At 54.2% G+C, this 22331-nt stretch overlaps 4 protein-coding genes across 4 annotated transcripts; 2 read left to right on the top strand and 2 right to left on the bottom strand.

Annotated features, from left to right (window-relative positions):
* Window positions 1-586: 586 nt before the first annotated feature.
* On the top strand, window positions 587-5319 carry CTHT_0012810 (phospholipid-transporting ATPase-like protein; the record flags this gene model as incomplete). Its single annotated transcript, XM_006691735.1, has 2 exons — window positions 587-1027; window positions 1093-5319. 2 exons carry the CDS (start codon window positions 587-589, stop codon window positions 5317-5319), a joined length of 4668 nt encoding a protein of 1555 aa, XP_006691798.1.
* A 1114-nt stretch (window positions 5320-6433) lies between these two features.
* CTHT_0012800 (uncharacterized protein) lies at window positions 6434-8410 on the top strand (the record flags this gene model as incomplete). The annotated part of the gene is made up of 3 exons (XM_006691734.1): window positions 6434-6504; window positions 6573-6738; window positions 6821-8410. 3 exons carry the CDS (start codon window positions 6434-6436, stop codon window positions 8408-8410), a joined length of 1827 nt encoding a protein of 608 aa, XP_006691797.1.
* A 1053-nt stretch (window positions 8411-9463) lies between these two features.
* On the bottom strand, window positions 9464-12631 carry CTHT_0012790 (putative sequence-specific DNA binding protein; the record flags this gene model as incomplete). The annotated part of the gene is made up of 3 exons (XM_006691733.1): window positions 9464-11563; window positions 11752-12118; window positions 12312-12631. The coding sequence occupies 3 exons, from the start codon at window positions 12629-12631 to the stop codon at window positions 9464-9466; spliced, it is 2787 nt and encodes a 928-aa protein (XP_006691796.1).
* An 8142-nt stretch (window positions 12632-20773) lies between these two features.
* CTHT_0012780 (uncharacterized protein) lies at window positions 20774-21780 on the bottom strand (the record flags this gene model as incomplete). Its single annotated transcript, XM_006691732.1, has 3 exons — window positions 20774-21351; window positions 21419-21644; window positions 21700-21780. The coding sequence occupies 3 exons, from the start codon at window positions 21778-21780 to the stop codon at window positions 20774-20776; spliced, it is 885 nt and encodes a 294-aa protein (XP_006691795.1).
* Between the last annotated feature and the right edge of the window lie 551 nt (window positions 21781-22331).

Here is a 22331-nt window from a genome sequence, read left to right as displayed (position 1 = left end):
GATTACATGCACACTAGCATGGTCCTTCCGCTCTCGCTGCCTGCAAAACCCCGACACTTCCGGCCTGCTTCCACTTTCTGCGACCAACTTGTTGCCGCGCTCCTTAACGCTTTCGTTCGCTGTCTCGACTTCTCTTCCCCTGAGCATATCGCGAGCTTCTCTCCATAGCATCACGAACGAAACATCTGCTTCGCCGCGGGCTGCCCGACCCCCAAGTCTTGCTCGCTGCATCCGTGCCCTGCGGCCGCCCACACACACAGCACGCGCCGATACACTGTGCATGTCCTGTCCATCCCACGAAAGCCTGCCTCACGATCTTGCCATCGACCCAGAACGCCCTCGCTCTCGCTACCTTGCAATCTGACCACAACATCGCCTCCAGTCGTCGTTCCCTCTCCTCAATTGACTGCGGCTAGCTTTGATTCAAATCGCCGCGACCGCAACGCCCGCGCCATACGGGGCGATCTATTTCTTTGCCAAGCTGGACTCCTTGCGGTGCGGGATTGGAACTGCGCCCTAGCACGACCCCGGATCAACCTGGCGCGCATCCCCAGGTGATCGGGCCTTGCCCGCAACTCCCGTCATCATGGCACCTCCCCAGGAGGAAGGCGGCGGGAATGGGACAGAACTATCCATGCAGAGGTCGAGATGGGCCACCCGAAGGCTGACCGTTAAGAGCGGCGCTAGGAAACGGCTTTCGTTGATGACGAGGGCGCAAGCAAAGAACTCGGCGACAGAAAAACGGCAGTCCGGAGTGACAGATGATGGCTCCCCTGCTGCAGATGGTGATCAGAAAGAAGGCAGCATCTCCAGCAGCAATAACGGGGGCTCTGCGCCCAGAAAACTCTATTTCAACCTCCCTCTGCCCCCTGAACTTAAGGACGAAGAGGGACACCCAATACAGCAGTTTCCGCGCAACAAGATCCGTACTGCCAAGTACACGCCGCTTTCCTTCATTCCCAAGAATTTATGGTTCCAGTTCCACAACATCGCTAATATTTTTTTCCTTTTCCTTGTCATCTTAGTTGTACGTGCTTCATCCCCCCCTTTTCCCTCGTTTGAACTGTCTCGGTTGACCTTCCTTAACCATAGATTTTCCCTATCTTTGGCGGAGTTAATCCTGGACTCAACTCCGTCCCCCTAATAGTTATTATCACTGTCACAGCCATCAAGGATGCCATTGAGGATTACCGGAGAACGATTCTCGACATCGAGCTCAACAATGCCCCTGTTCACCGGTTACAGGGCTGGGAGAACGTGAATGTAGAGAAGGACAACGTTTCATTATGGCGAAGGTTCAAAAAAGCCAACTCCCGCTTTTTCGGCTCCATCTGGCATCTCATTGAAAGATTGTGGAAGGAGGATGCTCAGTCCATGCGTCAACGCTTTGCCTCTGCGGACCCGCGCATGTCGATTGAGACAAGGACTGCACCGTGGGATCCATCTCATCGGCGATCGGTTGCCTCACACACGGAAGAAATCCAGATGACCCCAGTGCCATCTCCCGTTCCTCACGATCCCGACGTGCCGACTGTATCGTCTGCGATAGAGAACGAAGCTACGCTACTCCAGAACTTGAAGGGAGACTTGATCAACCACGAGATCCCCGTCTCTGGCAAAGCGCGATTCCACAAGGATGCATGGAAGAATCTAGTCGTGGGTGACTTTGTACGCATCTACAACGACGACGAACTTCCCGCCGACATCATCATCCTGGCGACTTCAGACCCCGATGGTGCTTGCTATGTTGAGACCAAGAACCTGGATGGCGAAACCAACCTAAAGGTGCGACAGGCCTTGCGATGCGGGAGAACGCTCAAGCATGCTCGCGACTGCGAGCGTGCTCAGTTCGTTATTGAGAGCGAGCCTCCTCAGCCGAACCTCTACAAGTACAATGGTGCTATCAGATGGAAGCAGAGGGTTCCCTGGGATCCCCACGGAGAACCTAGGGAAATGTCTGAGCCCATTGGCATCGACAACCTCCTGCTGCGTGGCTGCCATCTCCGCAACACCGAATGGGCCCTCGGCGTGGTTGTCTTCACTGGCCATGACACTAAGATCATGATGAATGCTGGCATCACGCCCAGTAAGCGCGCGCGCATTGCTCGGGAGCTTAACTTCAATGTCATTTGCAACTTCGGTATCCTCTTAATCATGTGCCTGATCGCCGCCATTGCCAACGGTATCGCGTGGGGAAAGACAGACGCTTCCTTGGCTTGGTTCGAGTATGGTTCGATTGGAGGGACTCCGGCGCTGACTGGCTTTATCACGTTCTGGGCCGCTGTCATCGTCTTCCAGAACTTGGTGCCCATTTCTCTCTACATCTCGTTGGAAATTGTGCGGACACTACAAGCTTTCTTCATCTACAGCGATGTCGGCATGTACTACGAAAAGATCGACCAGCCCTGCATCCCCAAATCGTGGAACATATCCGACGATGTGGGCCAAATCGAGTACATCTTTTCGGACAAGACCGGCACCCTAACACAGAACGTCATGGAATTCAAGAAGGCGACTATCAACGGTCAACCTTATGGCGAAGCTTACACTGAGGCACAGGCCGGCATGGATAGGAGACGAGGTATCAATGTTGAGGAGGAAGCCAAGGTGATTCGAGAAGAGATCGCAGCAGCGAAGGTGAGGGCCATCCGCGGCCTTCGGGAACTGCACGACAATCCATATCTCCACGACGAGGATATGACCTTCATCGCCCCCGATTTCGTCGAAGACTTGGCCGGTAAGAATGGTCCGGAGCAGCAGCAAGCCACCGAGCACTTTATGCTTGCGCTTGCCCTCTGCCACACGGTCGTCGCCGAGAAGCAGCCAGGCGACCCTCCTAAGATGATCTTCAAGGCGCAGTCACCTGATGAGGCCGCCTTGGTTGCGACCGCGCGCGACATGGGCTTCACCGTTCTCGGCATGTCTGACGGGGGCATCAATGTGAATGTTATGGGCAAGGATATGCATTTCCCAGTGCTCAGCATCATCGAGTTCAACTCGAGCCGCAAAAGGATGAGCACGATTGTTCGCATGCCAGACGGCCGGATTCTGCTCTTCTGCAAGGGGGCTGATAGCGTCATCTACTCGCGTCTCAAGAAAGGAGAGCAGGCCGATATGCGCCGAGAGACCGCGCAGCATCTCGAAATGTTCGCCGTTGAGGGTCTTCGGACGCTCTGTATTGCGGAGAGGGAGCTCTCGGAGGAGGAATACCGTGAGTGGCGCAGGGAACACGACCTCGCTGCTACTGCTCTGGAGAACCGCGAGGAGAAGCTCGAAGAGGTGGCTGATAAGATTGAGCGCGACCTCACTTTGCTTGGTGGCACCGCAATCGAAGACCGGCTCCAGGATGGCGTTCCCGATACGATTGCCCTCCTGGCCGATGCTGGTATTAAGCTCTGGGTGCTCACGGGCGACAAGGTCGAGACGGCCATCAATATCGGCTTTTCATGTAACCTGCTTAATAACGACATGGATCTGCTTCGTCTGCAGGTGAATGAGAGCGACGCCAGCACCGAGGACGACTATCTTCAGCTCGCTGAAGAGCAGCTCAAGACCAACTTGGAAAGGTTCAACATGACAGGCGACGACGAAGAGCTGAAGAGAGCTAGGAAAGACCACAACGCTCCCTCCCCGACTTACGCGCTTGTCATCGACGGCTTCACGCTGCGGTGGGTGCTCAGCGACTCACTCAAGCAAAAGTTCCTGCTGCTGTGCAAGCAGTGCAAATCGGTGCTTTGCTGCCGTGTCAGTCCAGCTCAGAAAGCAGCTGTCGTGTCGATGGTCAAGAATGGCCTTGATGTCATGACTCTCTCGATTGGCGATGGAGCGAACGATGTCGCTATGATCCAAGAGGCTGATGTTGGCGTGGGCATTGCTGGTGAGGAAGGCCGGCAAGCTGTCATGTCATCAGACTTCGCGATCGGTCAATTCCGTTTCCTGCAGAGGCTTGTCCTTGTCCATGGCAGGTGGTCATATCGCCGACTGGCTGAGACCATCAGCAACTTCTTCTACAAGAACATGATTTGGACGTGGTCCATCTTCTGGTACCAGTGCTACTGCAATTTCGACATCGCCTATATCTTCGAGTACACCTATATCCTCATGTTCAACCTCTTCTTTACGTCGGTCCCAGTCATCCTTATGGGCGTTTTGGATCAGGACGTATCGGACACCGTGTCGTTGGCCGTTCCACAGCTCTATAGGCGTGGCATTGAGCGGAAGGAATGGACGCAAACAAAGTTCTGGCTGTACATGATTGATGGTGTCTACCAGTCGGTCATGTCCTTCTTCATTCCATTCATCTTCGTCGTCCTCACCCCCACGGCTGCCGGCAACGGACTTGATGTGTCTGAACGCACACGATTGGGCGCATACATCGCGCATCCGGCTGTCATCACGATCAACGGCTACATTTTGATCAATACGTACCGCTGGGATTGGCTGATGCTTCTGAGCATCGTGCTTTCCGACGTCTTTATCTTCTTTTGGACCGGTGTCTACACGGCGACAACTTATTCCGCTGGTTTCTACCAGGCAGCGCCACAAGTATACCAGGAACTGACATTCTGGATGTGCCTAATCGTGACTCCTGCTCTTTGCTTGCTCCCACGTCTGGTTGTCAAGTGCATCCAGAAGCAGCGATTCCCCTATGACGTGGACATCATTCGCGAGCAGGCCAACCGCGGCGATTTTGCAGCGGCCGATGCAGCAGCGGTGGCGGCTCTTGGAGGTCCCGAAAGGGTCGAAGGCGAATCACTCGGTTCGTTGTCATCTTCAGGCAAGGGCTCTGGACGCAGCAAGAAATCCAAGCACCAGCAGTACGCCAGCGTGGACGAGGACCGCCGGCCCATCTATCCTCCGTCTATCGCTACGCACAACACCCGCGCGCAGAACGGCAGTGACGGCACCACATACATTATGCAGAGCCGCACATCAACTGAATTGCAACAAGAGATGCCGTTCGACCGCGATCGCGAGGAGGAGACGCCCGCCGTCCGGCCATCCATTGAGCGCACACGTCCATCGTATGATCGTATCCGCCGTTCTATCGACCGTGTGCGGCCCAGCTTTGAGGCCAGCAATGACTTCACGTCGGCTGCAAGGCTGAGCCGAATCGAGTCGACACACTCGTCCCTCGGGCATACATACAGCCACCAGAGGGAGAGCTACGCCGGCGAATCCTCGGGAGCCCAACAGGGACAGGAGCCGGGGCAGCGGAGATTTAACCTCGCCACTGTTAGGAAGAGAGGGCTGTCAGCATTTTCGAAGAAGAGCATTGATACCACGGAGGGGGAGCCGCCGCGCGAGCCGCCAATGTGAATTGTGTAATGTCATGATTGGAGAACAATATGGGCGGGTACTTTGATTGTATGGATACTGTATGGAGTACTTTGTAATCATGTTTGCATGAGGCTGGCTGACGGCTGTCTGTCGATATTGGATTGTCAGACAGGCAGGCATGGTAACGGCACCCGTCTTCATCGACTCTTTGTTCTTTTTTGAGATCACATATTCTTGTTTATCTTTTTGTTGATAGATATCCCGGTCTTTTTTTTTTTTGCTTGCGGCGTTCTGTCGTCACCCATACATGAGGGGGAAAAGAAGAAGTTGTTTGTGCATGATATCTTCCTGAAGATGTACGTGGCTACTGTAAAAGGGTGGCAGCTTGTGATTGTCGGCAGGATTGATTGGGAAGGGAGAGGCAATCGTCACATGGTGAGTGGTACGATAATGGTAGTGATGGCTGTTGTGCCATCAAGATTTTGGTGAGGTGTAAAAGTTGGCTTTGTTCCATTCTGCTTGCCCCTATTTCAATGGGACAGGCAGAGTGGTACGGGAGTTGGCACTGACTGTTCCCTCTTTTGGATGTGTTGAGGTGCTTTAGACAAGTTAACCTGACAACTGGCGTTTGGGGTGGAATGGGACTCGCATTTGCACGACCGGGAAGGTCACCACTGTTGCGAAGCAGAACTAACCACGATGACACGTTGTATTTTAGAATACAATGGCTTATCTTGTATATAGTTTTTGCCTTCAATGGGTTTCCCTCCCTGCCCGATCTGTACTTTGTTCTTGTGAAAGTCGCCGTTTGGTGTTTGGATGTTTGTTGTTTACTTTGTCTTGAATCCCCTTTTTCGATGTTGTGTCCAAGCACCAAAGCTGGCCAGTGTGGAGTGGGTCTGGGATTAGCCTGCTCGCTAGACCCTTGCACAGTACAAACCCTCCCCAGGAACAGGCGGGCCAGTAAAAAATAACAGAATGACCTGACCTTCGTTCGTCCCATCCACGACGCGCACTTCAACCTCAGCGCGTACAAGTGAACCGTTCATCCCACATCATCTTCTCCTACATCCTTCCTTGCCGGCTCGTCAATGCTTGCCAAAACCGGTGTTCCTCTTTGCTGAGAGTGCAGTCTGGATTGAGGACGGCGACAATGGCATCCACGGTGGTAGACACGGTGCTGCAGCTGCTCGACCAGCTGCCGCCCATCATCCAGCAATTCAGGTGAGTCGGTTGAGGCATCCTTGTGCTTTCATTGCAAAGTAATAAGGTATCGCTGACCATTCTTCCAGCCCCAAGAACTCCCCAGAGACCTATCTCACAGTGTTGGCTGCCATTGTCCTGGCTTATTCGAATTGGCTTCTGTTCCAATCGTTGAGCAATCGGCCGATCCCATACAAGGTTTCTCCGCCAGAGCGGCCTGAGAAGCCAGAGATCCTCGAGAAGCCATCCATCAAGGTGTGTTTTGATTTCCAGTGTCAAACTGGTCGATTCGATGGCTTCCTGGTATGTCCTCGACTGACTTGTGCCCAACATACAGGTCGAAGGCTCGAACACGATCCGCTGCTACGCCCCCGCGACTGGCGAGCTTCTTGGCTACGTGGAGCCGGCAACACCAGAGACGATTGACCGTGCCATCGAGGAAGCCCATGAGGCTCAGAAGAAGTGGGCGAACACATCGTTTAACGAGCGCCGTGCCGTTTTGCGGACTCTTCTCCAGCATGTTCTGGACAACCAGGAGCAGATCTGCCGTATTGCTTGTCTTGACAGTGGCAAGACCATGGTGGATGCGCAGCTCGGCGAAGTTCTCGTCACTGTAGAGAAGCTCCAGTGGACCATCAAGCATGGCGAGAAGGCTCTGGTGCCCGAGCGCCGCCCTACTAACCTGCTCATGACCTACAAGCGAAACACTGTCCGCTACGAGCCCCTGGGTGTCGTTTCTGCATTGGTCAGCTGGAACTACCCCTTCCACAACCTGATCGGTCCCGTCATCAGCGCTATCTTCTCCGGCAACGGTATCCTCGTCAAGGTCTCTGAGCAGACCGCCTGGAGCTCTCAATACTTCACCAAGCTCATCCGCGGCGCTCTGATTGCTCACGGCCACGATCCCCGTCTCGTTCAGACCGTCGTCTGCTGGCCCGAGGTTGCTGGCCACATCACCTCACACCCGCGTATCAGCCACATCACTTTCATCGGCTCACGCCCTGTCTGCCACAAGGTTGCTGCCTCGGCTGCCAAGGCTCTGATTCCTGTGGTCGCTGAACTGGGCGGCAAGGACGCCTCGATCATCCTCGATACAGTCAGCAAGAGCGATCTCCCCCGCGTCGTCGAGATCCTCATGCGCGGCAGCTTCCAAGCCTCTGGCCAGAACTGCATCGGCATCGAGCGCATCATCGCCGCTCCCGGTATCTACGACAAGTTAGTCTCGCTCCTCGAACCTCGTGTCCGCGCCCTGCGTCTCGGCCAAAACGCCGATGTTGGGGCTATGATCTCTGACAATAACTTCGCTCGCCTCGAGGGCCTCATCGCTGAGGCTGTCTCTCGCGGCGCCCGTCTGCTTGTCGGCGGCAAGCGCTACGCCCACCCGGATTACCCCAATGGCCACTACTTCTCCCCGACCCTGCTCGTAGACGTCACCCCAGACATGGCCATCGCCAACGAGGAGTGCTTCGCCCCGATCATGGTCATCATGCGCGCGCCGTCCCCTTCAGCAGAGGACATTCTGGCAGTCGCCAACGCTCCCGACTTTGGCCTAGGCAGCTCGGTCTTCGGCGCCGACTCGGACCCGCGCATTCCCAAGATCGTGCGCGGCATCAAGGCCGGCATGATCTCGGTCAACGACTTCGCCGCTACCTACGCGGTGCAGCTGCCATTCGGCGGCGTCGCTGGGTCCGGGTACGGCCGGTTCGCCGGCGAGGAGGGCTTGCGCGGGCTGTGCAACGTTAAGGCTGTCTGCGAGGACCGCATGTCGTGGCTTGGCGTGCGCACCGCCATCCCGCCGCCGATGCGTTACCCTGTCGTGGACCAAGAGCGCAGCTGGCGGTTTGCTAAGGGCATTGTGGAGGTTGGCTATGCCATGGGGCTTTGGGGAAAGCTGGCTGGTGTGTTGGGGATTGTGAAGAACAGCTAATTGCTGTATGGAGAGGGTGAAGCAAGGATAAAAGCCAGGAAAGTCTACGGGTTTTCGGGAGTCGGCAAGACAGTTGAGTAGATACATTTGGTTGTGTCTTGCAATATCGCAAGGAATGTGTGGACAACATGCATGGAGAAATTGAAGACGTATACACTAAGCCTAATACTATAGTAATATATGTGACGACGATCATGAGGAAATATCTCTTACGGCCCCCTGAATGTTGAGTCTTGAGTTTCATGTGGTGGACACATGATGAATGGAACTTCAGGAAGAGGAGCTGGAAGCACGTGTCACCGCATAAATTCATCACAGTACATATATAGAATTTTTAAACAGATGTAATAATTCCTCGCGAACGGCTAGGTAAATACCTAATCGCTAAGCGATTCTGTGTCCCCCATCTCGCAAACCGTGATTCTTTTTTTCTGCCTCCCGTTTGTGATCATGGACCAAATCGTTCCGTCGCGACATGCGCGTCTGCTTCCTAGCGTCCACGCTCTTGTGCTATGAGGGGTATGTCTTCGCGTAGTATGAGGGGTATCCTTCCCGTCTGTCCGTCCTTCACAACCAGCGTGGAATCCGTACGGAATAAAGAGAGTAGTGAAAAGGCTCTCTGTGTGTGAGTGTGTGTCTCTAAGTCGCTACCCATCCACCCAATAGTAATAGTAACCGCCCCATCTAAAAATTATCAAGGAAAACCAGGACCCAGTGGGGAAAAAAAGGCCATAAACTAGGAAAGAAACGAAGAAACATGGAGCCATCAAATCCGACCATGCGTGTATAATCCGAGCATGAATGACAAATCAAATGTGAAAGTGAGAAATAGAAAACCATGCATGCGCCCAACCATCCATCAATCTACCAGTCCATCCACTGGTTTCTGCGTGAAACCTCCCCTGATGACCGCCGCCCCTCCCCCCCCCCCCAAAAAAAAAAATTATCCCCCCAATATCATGATCATGTGTTGCAAAGTTAAGCAAGCAGTATGAGAAGGTTAGTCTCTCAGCAAAAAAGGTTGGTTAGCTTGATCGCCTGTGAAATGGCCGACTACAAGCTCATCGTCAACCACTCCCACTCTTGCGGGCCGGACCTTGTTTGCAAGTTCATGCCCATGCTCACGCCTGAGCCGGATATACCAGAGCCAAACCCGCCACTGGGCCGTTGTAAAGAGGCGCCAAATGCGTTGGTGCCAAGGCTGAGGAAGCTGCTGCTCGTGACACCACCAAGGCCAGACAGCGCTGTGCTGGATGCCAAGGGCCGAGAAACTGGGATCGTGGACGAAGTACCAGCAGCCTCGTTCGAACCAGTCGAGTTCTCTGGGCTGTCGATATCCATACCGGAACCGCCAGCCGAAGTAGTCTGCTCGCCGGTGAGAATACTCTTGCTATGACGGCGCTGGCGCTTGGAAGAAGATCCAGAGACCGTTGCAGAGCGCGACAGAGAACCGGCTCCGGGCCCGGGGGTGTTCTTGGGCGGAGCAGCAGCAATAGGCACGACACCTTTGCCACCAGTATAGCCAGTGGAAGTGCTGCCAGAGGCATTGTTGGAACCAGATGGGCTGTCGTTACCATTACCATTGTTTTGAGTAGCAGGAGGAGTGCTCGCTTGGTTGGATTGAGAGTTGTTGGCCAGAGTTGAAACGTTCAGAGAAGAGCTCTTCTTGGTGATACCGCCAGAAAGGTTAGCCGAGCTGGCACTCTTCCTCGAACGAGTGCTAGAGCCGCCAACGTTAACGCCGGATCCGGAACCGCGGTTGCGTTTCTTGATAACGTCTGTCTTCAGGCTCAGCGGCCTAACAACGCCATGCAGCTTCAAGAACAAACCGCAGGCATTGCAAAGGGGCTGGCCCTCTGGGTTGCGGCGCCAAAGAGGGGTTGTCTGAGTAAAGCAGTTGGTACAAGTCGTCGGCTGGTTACCGTTGTTGTTATTGCCATTGCTGTTGCCACTGCTCTTGGTCTGGGTTTCTCCCGCAGCTTGCAGATTGGTCGTCGAGGCGTTTCTGGAGGTTGGATGAGGAGAAGAAGGCCGGCTAGGCGCCACAGACGAATGACCCTGGCCCTGAGCCTGACGATGATCGACTGGTGGTGAAGTACGTGACTGCTGTGTGAACTGGTTGTTCTGGCCTGCCATGGCCAGCGATCCCATGGACGCCGGCCTGGGAACCTTTTCTGGACGGCTGTTTGCGGTACGGAAACGCTGTGACTGCGTCCGGTTCAAGCCTCCGTTCTCCCAGTCCCCAGCTGGGTCAACATAATCAGTCGTGGTGCCTCCGATGGTCACCTGCTTGCGGGGAGGCCCAGCGGGATATCTTGCGGCGTGGGTGCTAAAGTTGCCAGGAAGAGACGGATCCCAAGAAAGCGAGTTGTCAATATTGTTCTCATCGACGCTGCGAGGAGAGAACTCCTGAGACAGGGGAAGGTTGCGGTCAGCAAAAGCGCCACCATCCTCCTCATCAGAGTCTGCGCCGAAAGTGAAAATACTCTCCTGGCCAAGGCTGATGCCAGGAGAACGATGATCTTGCTGGAAGACTTGAGTCGGATCAATATGCCCAAAGGTGTTGGTTGTGTTAAACGTAGGAGCGGCCTCCGTGGTAGGTGTCACTGTGGAGAACATCAAATTGCCGTTGGCATTGTTTCCATAGGGGAATTGCTGGCCCATAGCGTTGTTGCCCATAATAGGCTGGCCGTTTCTGTACGGCTGCTGCTGGCGTTGCTGGCGCATGTCCATCGAGCCGAAGTAAAAGTTATCGCCTTCACCCAGGGGGTGAGGAGTAGAAACGTTGGATTGGTGAGCAGAGCCAGGAGGTGAGTAGTAATCAGTCATCAGGTTGTTAGACATGTTGTTGCCATTGTACATGGCAGAGAATGGGTCATGTGGCACCAAGGGAGAGGTGACGGGGGAGAAGAAACCGGTCTGGAAAGTACCCGCACCGGCCATCATGGTGTCGTTGTTGATGCGGAAGGTGTCTAGTTGGAAAGGAAGGCCCCCGTTGGCTGGCGGCTGGCTCACACCATGCTGGTGATGCAAAGTATCAAGAGAATACTCGGGAAGCTCAGAGTCAGCATCCAGGCCATTTCCTGAAAAGCTGTTGTTGCTGTTGACGGCGGCAAGATGAGGGGAAAAGTTTGCTGGGCGCTTCCGGGTCTGCTAAAAGGCAAAGCCATATCAGATCGCCATCGCCAGCCGAGAAGGTGTTGACACAAGGCAAAGCAGAGCAGGCTCCGGAAGCGCTCACGTAACGAGGAACGCAAGCCGGGACAAGCCCGACCTCGGCCCCTCGGCCACGAAGACACCTTGAAGCTGCAGAAGAATGAAAACGAGGGACGCACACTTACCCGCTGCCCAGTCTCATCGATGCTGGTTTTACGTTGATGCCGGGGAATGTAGCCAAATTCGTCCTGCATTCTCTGGTGAGCGGCGACCGGCACCGACTGTGGGACGAAGTGCTGCTGCAAAGGCTCCTTGCGGCCCTTGATGGGGATGGCCGTGGCCGTCGAATGACTCGACCGTTCGTCTCCCTGCTGGGAGGTGTCCAGGGGAGAATGATGCCCCAGGCCAGCCGGGGTTCCCGCGTCGTCGCTGTTGATAAAGTCGTCCAGATTCATCGGATCAGACTGCAGCGCAGCCTGCTCAGAGCTCTTGCGCAATTGGGCAATGCCGCTGGGAGCAGTGGCGGCTGCAGCGCTGGAAACGCGCTGTGTCCTAGATAATTGGCCGAGTCAGCAGGCTGCTGGCTAAAGGCAAGAAGGCATGGGTTTATAAAATAAAGAAAAAAAAATAAGGGTCAATCCGTCCAGCAATGTGCCTTGCTATATAACCAGCAAGGTACACGTCAAGGACAGTCGAGACAATCGGAAGGAGCAGGCAAAAACCCGCACCACGGGTTAAAACCTACTTTGCAGCACTGGCAGCAGCCCTGGCCTTGTTCAGCTTGACGTGCATCATCCGCCAGGTCATGTTCTCCATGCGCTCCTGCTGCGGCAGGGCCTGCTTCGTTTTTGCATAAAACTTCCATATTTGCAGGGCCAGCGGATCGTTCTTCTGCATCTCGTCGAAGCTCTGCTCCGCACGGGCGACGCTCTGCTGGAAGGGGGCAAAAGTGGAGGTGCGCAGCAGATTGTGAGTCAGGGAGGTGTCTGAGGCGAGATCGTGCGCGGGCCATTTGCTGGCCAGTCGGCTGGCGCCGTTAACTGTCGCTGTCGCTACTGTTGCCATCGGCGTTGCAGTTGTCGTCGTAGTTGACGTTATCCCGGATGTGACTGAAGTGAAAGGCGGTTGGTTCTGGCTGCCGGAATTGAGTCGTTCGCCTGTACCTGGGCCTGTGCCTGTCCGGCTCCCGGTCGCGGCGATGGTGTTGGCGGGCCTGCGTGGAAAGCGGAAGTCGTGCTCTGTGGTGGTAGGATGGTGTGCTGAGACCAGCGGACTTGTTGTCAGGAAGGGATTTACCGCTGTCGCTGCCATTGCCCTGTGAGTGGTGACAATGGGCCAGAAAGTGGCTGCGCAGCGAACGGTGCAATGCAGAGAAGACGGGATGTGATGATGGAAGTCTGATCACCAGGAGTGTTCAATGTTCAGGTTCGATCGAGGTATGGAGGGGAGAGAGAAAGCTGGAAGCACTGGCGGCGAAAGCGAAAAAGGAACCCGGCCCCTCGGCGCAAAAGAGAGGCAAAGGAGCGCTGGCTCCGTCGTGCCTCCGTCACTGTGCCGGTTTTGGACTTTTTCCCCACGTTCGGGTGGCAGCACAGGCCCCCTTGGTACAGGTCTGCTGGGGGTTCCAGGTCGTTAGCCGGGGGGGTTTCCAGCGGGTACGCACACTCTTTTGGTGGCGCTGGGCAGGCACCGGGCAGCTTGGTGGATTGCCCTGGTTGCCCGCTTTCCACTTTGGCTTCCACTTAACCTTGCCAGTGGTGGGAGTCACCAATGCCCAGACCACAGTGGGCATCTGATCGGGGTCCGCAGGGCGCCTCACCTTCAATGTGTTCAGGACGAAAGCAAGGGCTCGAAGCAGCGCTCACCCGGCCACGCAGGCGCACACTCAGACACTGGACAGCCGCAATCCACACACACACTGGCCGTGTCGTGGACGCTTTCTTTAAAGCTTCGCGTTCCCTGTGCGCTCCGGGCAGAACCGGCAGCCAAGCCCTCGCTGTCAAGCTCCAAAAGGCCCACTACGCCACTGCACTCGGCAGATGTGCAGATGCCAAAAGACCAGAGCTAGGTGTAGTAGGTAAAACAGCTACGTCAGCCTTTTTTGCTTTTACGTGTTTTCAAGACATGAGATTTTAGGGTGGGTGAGCATACGGAAGGAGGGGCCAGCCCACTGTGTTCAGCAGCCGGCCTGAAATCCCCCAATTAAGCCAATGGGGCCCACCTGCGCCCTCTGCAAGTGGAATTGTCTTCCAACTCGTGTATTGGGAACTAGCTGCGTTCGCAGCGTCGCAGCGTTGGTCCTGCAAAACTGTGCTTAGCGCGCCGATCGCCCGCAACCTCGAGGATAGCCGGGGCCTCTTGTCCGCCGGTGGGGATCGTCCACTGTCCACCGCTGAGTTGATGGCGGCTGCTCGAGTCAACCCCGCCAACAGCCAGCCCGCATACCGCGGGAATTGGGACCGATGAATGTATGTATCTCAGATAAACGTAGCTGAACGGACCCAGAAACTCTGCTGGAGACTACTTTACAATCAACAGACTAGTCTCTGGGAGCATGTTTTCAAAGTCCATCGAGTCTATTTCAGACGTTGAACTCCAAGAGCCCCCGTCTTACGCCCATTTAAGGCTGACCGCCCTTCAAAGGATGAGCTGGAAATTACTTGTACTGGAGTATTTGCTTGAATCGTGACAGATGAAATTCCATCAGCTGCATTCTCGTCCATAATGGGCTACTATAATCTTTCTCCCTTTACTTATTAATATGCAGTTCGAATGGGCGGTTGGCCGCAGAAACCAGCTCCTTTGCTCTGCCCCCCTCTTGGTTTGTTCTGCCACCTCTGTGAACAATAATCTGCGGATTTGTGGGGACTGGGAGGAGATCCATGTTACTGTTGTATTCCCCCACGATATCTTAACATTTGATCTCCATGGGATGATGCGCAAATGGCAGTATGAGGGCCGTATGTCATGTTGTCTGAGGAGACGACAAAGTCATGACTTCAGCACTTTCAAAGCCTCTCAAAGTGCCGAGTGCCCTGGCGAAGAAAAGTCGAGTACTTGGCCATGTCCACTCTCCCGCCGTGTACATACCTCTCTGCCCCGCTTAGTGGATCCGAAGGAAAGGTGGGATTGTGGCATGCCTGCATGGGTGGGATGCGGAGAGTCTCGGCGTAAAGCAACTCCACTGCAGACACGCGGAAAGACCCACCACAACCTCCCATTTGTCTGTGAATGGTGGCAAGGCGATCAAGGCTGAGAACCAATGCTCAGGATTAATTGTTGTAGCTGCCTCTGCCGCGATTGTTGACACGTGAAGAAAAGCACGGTTCCAATCTAGATCTGCCACGATCGAAATCGCCACCAGATTCATCAAACATGTCTCTCCAGCGGCTATAACAAGATGACAAGATTGCTCGTGCGAACAGTGTTAGGGCCGGGGTCTATTTGGGCCCGTCAACGGGCCTTAGCCTGTATTTGGACAGATAGACGGGGGGTTGCTGAGATGGCCGGTCTATGTACCACGGTTGACCACGGGGACCGTTCATAAACTTAGCGAATGCGTGCCTTGAGGGATTCGACCAGCCGACTTGCCGTCGGCGTTTTGAACCCTGTGCTCCCGCCCAGTATTGGAGAATTATGGGAACGGGAAGAGCAGACAGTTACGACTGTTGCCAGACATATGTTTGTGCAGTGTTTCCCGGGTTCGACTGGTCAGGCTATGCATCTGAAGCCTTTCATAGGGTCGCACTCGTTGCTGGGAAGAAGCAAGGCGGGTCAAGCCGAAAGCCACTTCCAATGTTCATACATACGTATCGGCAACGGACAATATCCCCTCTGGAAGGCTGCCATCCCGCGTTCCAGGTTGCCACGTCCCGGAAGGCTGTGTGGCAGCCCTTGCGCAGAAACGTTATGCGGGGCACCCGGGTTCTGAGAACCTATCCAAATTCTCCTCAAGGCTCACGCTTCTCTGAGGTCTTCGGTCTATGTTACTTTTATCCAGACATATCCTGACTGAGTTGCTGTCCAAAGCAATATAATGCGGTTGCCTGTTTGAGAGCATTCGTGAGTCCATGGTACAATTACTGCACTCGTATTTTCTTCAAGCAGCTGCAACCTGTTGGTATAAGTCCAGAGTGTCGAGATGCTCCGCGAATCCATACTTCCGTCTTTCCGCCAACCGCTATAAGATCCAGTCCTCGGAGAGCAGAGGAAGAGCACATTGGCGCGAGGCATTCGTGTGACACGGTGAGAGCGTGGGGAGCTTCCCGAGTTTGGACTGAGGGCTTACAGCTTACAGTCCGTGTGGGGTGCCGACACAGGTACCGAGACGCAGAAGGTGCCGGCGACAAGTGCTCGACCTTCGGGCTTTCACTGGGCCGTATTCTCAGAACATATGCGTCCTAATCAGTGCAAGCTCGATGCAAAAAAAAAGGCTGTTCCCGTTAGTTCGTGTCGTTAGATCGACGCGGCCATAACAGCAAAATAGCCTAGTGTTTTCCCGAATAACCTCCACGAGAACTGAAGATGGAGCTGGAAAGTGCGCTAGGTACGGAGACATGTTGCTGCGCTCCATCTTCCGTACTTGGTCCTAGAATGTGTCGAGCACTTGCATCAGCCTGCATGGGAACCCCCACTCCAGGGAGTGGAGCTTAGCTGTGGAGCCCGTAACAGAAGGTTGGATTACACAGTACCTCCGTACGTGTGCTTTCAAGGACCAAAAGGTGAGCTAGGGTAGACTCATCATCTTTTTCTCACTGTCTTCATTTTGAGATTATCATATTTCCAAATATCCTATCACAACGCCGTCTTTTTAACGTTGATGTATATTTTTACTTGCTTCTTCCGGTTCAACAGCACATTGGCTGAGAACGCGCGTTCCTCCAACTCTAAGGACACTTCGGGAGGGACCGTAATGTTACCTTACCCGGCAGCCACATTACTAGCGTCTCGCCATGTGCTTGGCAGCCTTGGCTCCCCTGGGCCCACTTGGGCCGCTTGGTGGAGCCTCGTCGTGCCTCACGCTCCCGACTGAACCTCTCTGCAAAGCTGGGACGGGTGGGCTTCCTATTGCATCCATAACTTGCAAACCGTCAAAAATAAAAACGTCACGGCAACGTCGCAGCGTCCGGCATCAATACTCAACGGGTTGTACAGTCTTCGGAATCCGACAACTACAACCAGCCGTGGCATCAAAACCCCAGCTGGATGTTTACCATTTACTTGCCTGGATGCGCACTGGTAAGTGAAGCTTTCTGCTAGGCTCTAGCAGCCCACTTTGGCCCACTACTGCTTCGTGGAGCTCGCTCCCTTCATTTTCCGAAGACAAGCAACCATATCTGCAACACTCTGGGTTTGTACGAGCGAAATAGCGATGGCAAGCAGGTCGGCGTTCGTATGGATTGCGCGGTAGTGTAAACCGCACATAGTGTAGCAACCGACCGGCGACAACCACTGAGCGGCCGGGCGAGGTCTTACGCTGCACTACGCAGCACCAAAGCAGCATTAGCCGGCTTGCCACGGCTCTGCTGTCCTGTAGCCTTTACTGTTGTCCCCAGCGACGAAGCGAAGACATTTCGGGTGCGGTACGACGCTTGGTCCCCGCTGTCCAATTTAGCCACAGCAACGACCGGAGGGCTCGCTTGGGAGGACGACAGCGGTCTACCTGTCGACTTTGAGTTGCCCTCGCATTCCTCCATTCTGCTGGGCTTCAACTGCGCTGGCTGCAGTGCTGCTGCAGTTCCCACCGCTCCACTCGCCAAGCTTGTTCCCGTCTTGGGCTGCACGCCCCGGAATCGGCCCGGGAATGCGGTTCTCGTCCAGTTATACCAGCATGAAACCCTCCGGGTCCCGGATGCTGTGTGTGAGCCTTGGTTCCGATTTCGCTGCTTGCTCCGCTTCCGAGCTTCGAGAAGCTTTTCAACTCAACAGGTCTCGTTCGCCAATGGCATGTTTCTTATCAGCGCGATCAACAGGCTTATCAGCACCAAGACCACGTCGAAGCGCAACCGCCAGATCGCAATCACATGTCATGCCAACCTCCTTGCTCGCAAGGCTGGACTTGACCCACTGCTTCCACTTGGCCTGCCACCGTTGCTGGATGAAACCTTCTTTCCGCTCTGCCGTCTGCGCAGTCGTCGAAGGCGGTGAAAGCTCTTCGAGTCGCTTAACTTCCCGTACCAAAACACACCTTCTTTGTGGCAAACGAAGAACCGAAATTGGGAAAACTCAACCAGAAAGAACGGGCTGCAGGATTGTAGGTACGTACTAGGGAGGACGGAAATCCGTTGGTCCGTTAATGAAAGCTTCTCCATCCTTCAACGACAACCCCGGTGAACAAAAGTTAGGTAATGTTCAATCAATACGTTACGGATACGACCCGCAGCGCACCGAAACCTGCCCAGCCTTTCCAAACTGCCTACGGAATTTCTCGGGCGCTTGATCCGTCGCTGAGGTCCTTTCAGCCCAATCAAAGCCCTGGAAAAGGCGTGGGGGCAAAACTGTCTTGATCCTTGCTGCCATGGACGGCAGGGGAGCGTGGGGGTGGCTCCCGAGCCCAGTGGTTTGTTCGATAATAGCAATTGATTGTCTGAATTCGCGATTTACAAATAGGATATGCCTGACTCGTGGTAACTGCAACGTCAAGAAATGATCGTCGCCGTCCCCAGATATCCTCGGCTTTGACACAACCTTAACCCTAACACACTAGGGGTCGACAACAGACGAACACCAGGAGAAGGGGGGGTTGAAGCTGGGAGGAAAGGTTTCAGGAGATGGTGAGGCCAAACAATCCTTGACCCGCATGATGAGTGGCAATGATGGGAACTCTGTGCGTGATTGCGTCGTCGGTGATCCAAGGGATGAGGTGCGGTAACCGTCGTGCAGAGGGTGCCATAAGTTGACCGAGATTCAGTTCCAACGTTATGAGTTGGTTGAAAACAAGGCCATAGAACTAACCGGCCAGCATAGGTAGCAAGAATGTGAATGCGAAAGAGAGGTGTAAGAGAGTGTGTGAGAGCGTTCAGAGCCCCTTCGATGGTGGGCTGGCTCAGGGGATTAAGTATCTGACAAGCAGACCAGTCACTATCAAGGTGGCTTCCCAAGCGCCCAACGAAGGCCACGCACGCGTGCAACTTTATCTTCTTGACACGAAGCAGCCGCAAATCTCCAGCCTGGATGTACAGCATGCATCGAAACCCCTGCGCCTTTCTGCACGAAAGGTCATCAGGGTACATCGCCCAGCGTTGTGAGGGGAGCCGGACACCATCGTGCTGCTCCGTGGCGTTGGACTTGGAAGGAAATTCTTTCATGCCTGGAGCTAACGGCTGGGCAACTCGGAAGGAAGCCGACAGGCAGGAAAGGGACGGCCGTGGCATGCTACGGGGCCTCCGAATGAGCCAGGTGACTGATACTGATAAAGAAAGAAGGGGGCGGATTGGCCCTCTTCGGTTCGCACATTGGGCAGATTGCAACGGATTTGCCCTTATCGGCTGCCTAACTGTTTGAAGTTGATGGTGTTATCGCAACCGTGTTCTGCGCTTTGCGTTGCACGGATAGCGATCAAATACTACAAAAGTGCGCTGGCTCCCTTCAGCTGATGGCTGTTTGGCTTGAAAGTTCTAAATGGGAGAGCCTCGAGCTTGTTTCAACCTTCAACGACAATGCCCAACTTGAGAAATTTGCGCACCGATAAGCCTAGAAGTGGATTCCCGGAATAAGACGGATCGACGAACGTTTGGCCGGGTTGACCGTTTTAAGCTATCGATTCTTCAGGAGACAAACGTCTCAGGGGAAGACTCTGTTTAGTTTAGTCGTGGTGACCGAAGCATATGGTACTACCTGATCACGCCAATCCCACGATATCAACAACCCTTGCGATCATAACCCTTTCGACCCTTACGAATGGTTGCCCTGGGATCGCTGAGCCATCCTTTGGTTTCTCAAAGAGAGGCAACCAGAATTTGATGAAACAGCCTCTTGGCCACCGGTATCAGGGTCATCTTCCAAGCAAGAGAGTGCAATGTATAATGGTAACCAGGGTTGGTCAACCATAGCGTTTTACTGCCCATCTGGTGACTAGTAGGCTCAGTCACCCTTCATCAAGTCCTTGCTATAAGCGCTCTTTGATGGTCATTGTTCAAAAACTTGTTTGTGAACCTTCGCTGGCACTACTACAACAACCACGTGTTTGTGAACTCGACTGACAGGTGCAACAAGAGACGGCGCACGACATGCAGGGCTTCTGATTGTTATCTTTCGAAGACGATGCATACATTGCTGCAGTGCTTCGTGATTCCTTGAAAAGACTGGACTATGTCGACAGGATAAGAGCAAGGAATCGACCTGACACATATGGCTACTACCCTGCTCCAAACAGTTGTTGACCCTTGGAATGATTACAAAGTCTGCTCTGCTGCCTCAAAACAAAACAAAAAAGACGCCAACACACAGCATTTCCATGCAGCTGTGGGTTTTCGTGAGCCCTCAGTCACCTACTGTTTTTAAGGGGGGGGGGGGGGAAGAGGATCAGAACTTGGTCACTAGCAACACATAATACCGTGCAACCTCTTGAGTACATGGCAAGAATCACAAGCGAAGGTAATTGATTGTCAAGTTATGCTTTTCTTCATGTCTACGGAGTACACAGCCTAAGCTTAAGATATCACAACACTAAACCTCTGCATTTCCATTGCTCCCCATAATCCGACTGTCCGTTAAGGTCTTTGCTTGCCTCGACATAGCTGACAATTGTTTAAGTGAACTAAACATGTCAACTTCATATTTCCCTGGGTAGCAAGTCACATATCATCAAACTTATTCCTCATGTTTCAAATTGTCAAATAGTTGATGCACAACTTTCTGAGGAGATAAATATCATACTGTGACGGCGGTCTAGACCAAGAACTTATTCTTGTACTGACGAGAAACCATACGTCAAGGACTGTCTAGCAATCTCAACTCTTCCTCAGCACTACCATTGTCATCTCTGGATCTTTTCCAAGAACATCAATGAGGCCAGTACAAGATATCCGCCGGGAAACTTGGAGTAAGAGGCACACTGCAATGAAAAGTCAGAAGGAAAGAAACGGCGACTTGAAACCACCCTCCCTCGAATATTGCAACTCCACACTTCTGCCACCATGAACCAACAACTCAGCAATTCATTCCAAAAGGTCGTGCTTCTCCGTTAACTTATGTTTCGCCAACCCCTCAAAGGAATCCAGCAACAACCACAACGCCCGCCAACAGGGTCCCCATAAGCATAACGCCAGCAGCCGGCTCCCCCCTACCAGCGGCGGCCCCCGAATCGGACGACGAGCTACCAGAGCCACCCGAAGAACCCGAGGAGTCAGTCTCTTGCGCATTAAGCACGCTCGTGCTGGTAATGTCTCCACTAACAGCGAGAGCAACGGTTGCCGGGCCAACAGAGGTCACAAGCGAGGTCGTGCCATCGTCCGTCTTGGTCACCACGCGCGTGATGATCTCCGTCGTTGTCGTCCACTTCCAGCCCTTGCCCCAAGGACCCCACGGCGAGCCACCAGCGCCGCCTGGTCCCCAGCCACCTGGACCGCCAGCCCACGGGTTGCCGTCCCACTCACAGCCGGTGACTGTGTAGACGCCACCAGACCAGGTGCGTGTCCAGTCGTGCCAGCGGCCGTCAGCCCAATCATAGGCCGGGTTACTGGCATCGGGGGCGGATGTTGGCATGGGATGGGGGTAACCCCAAGCACCCCAACGGCCGCCGGGATAAGGGCCGGAATGACCTGGGCCCCAGGCGCCAGTAAAGCCTAGAAAAGTGGCAGTTAGTGTGGGCTCAGGTAAGGAAAGACACAATGATGCAACATGACTTCATACCCGGGAGAGAAACCGTATAGACGCCCGTCGAACCGGCCGCGCTGCAGGAGGCCCAGTTTGCGCATAAGGCAGAGGAGAGAGAGCTGTAGGATGTGATGGCTGTTGGAGTGGCCGAGCACTTGGACTTGAGGCAATTCAGGACATCAGGACCTTGAGTTGCAGAGCAGTACTCAAATGGTGCGGGCCAGGTGCTAGCCGAAGACCAGAAGGATGAAAAACAGTCATCCTATGCTCGAGTTAGTGGTTGTAAAAGAGATGAAAAGGTAGAGGATGAGACGAACGGCGCATTCAGGGGCTCCTCCCCACCACACTTGGACGGCAGAGGCAATGCTGGCAGTCGCGAGAATGGCGATTGTCCTCATGATTGCGTTTAATGTTCGTGTATCTTGGATAGCAAAGAACAAAGTCTGATGTTATTGATGGCAGAAATATCTTAGATACACACTGTCATTTATAAAGAATGATGCCCTCTGAGCACTCTATAACTGGACCAATGCGAAGACTTATACCCAAGCGGCAGGGCCTTAGCTCCCAGTGCCCGAATCTCATCCTAACCGAAATAGAAAACACAACTTCAGATATCCCCCAATGACGCCTGATGCATCTCCGGAACAACGACGTCAGCGATTCGGGGATCCGGACACTCGGTCAGCAGGCTTCTGCCATGCCAGGAGCTGCCCGGTAAACCAGGGGAGGAGCACAAATGGAAGGCTGCATCGCGCTGATGCCGCGCGTCCCTGCATCGCGGGCTCTCAGATCTCACTCCATCATCGGGCACTGCCCGCAAAGACACCAGCGAACGTGAGAGCACAGGGGCACAGACACTACGGTAGGTGCTACCATCGACGCGGCAGGGAAGCGCAAGCAGCAACGCAGTGACACTACAACGAGACCTGATCAGTCAGTCAGCAGG

This window comes from Thermochaetoides thermophila, assembly GCF_000221225.1.
Source record: "Thermochaetoides thermophila DSM 1495 unplaced genomic scaffold scf7180000011814, whole genome shotgun sequence".
NCBI lineage: Eukaryota > Fungi > Ascomycota > Sordariomycetes > Sordariales > Chaetomiaceae > Thermochaetoides > Thermochaetoides thermophila.
Note: the sequence above shows the minus strand (reverse complement) of the source record. Positions and strands in the feature narration are given on the sequence as shown.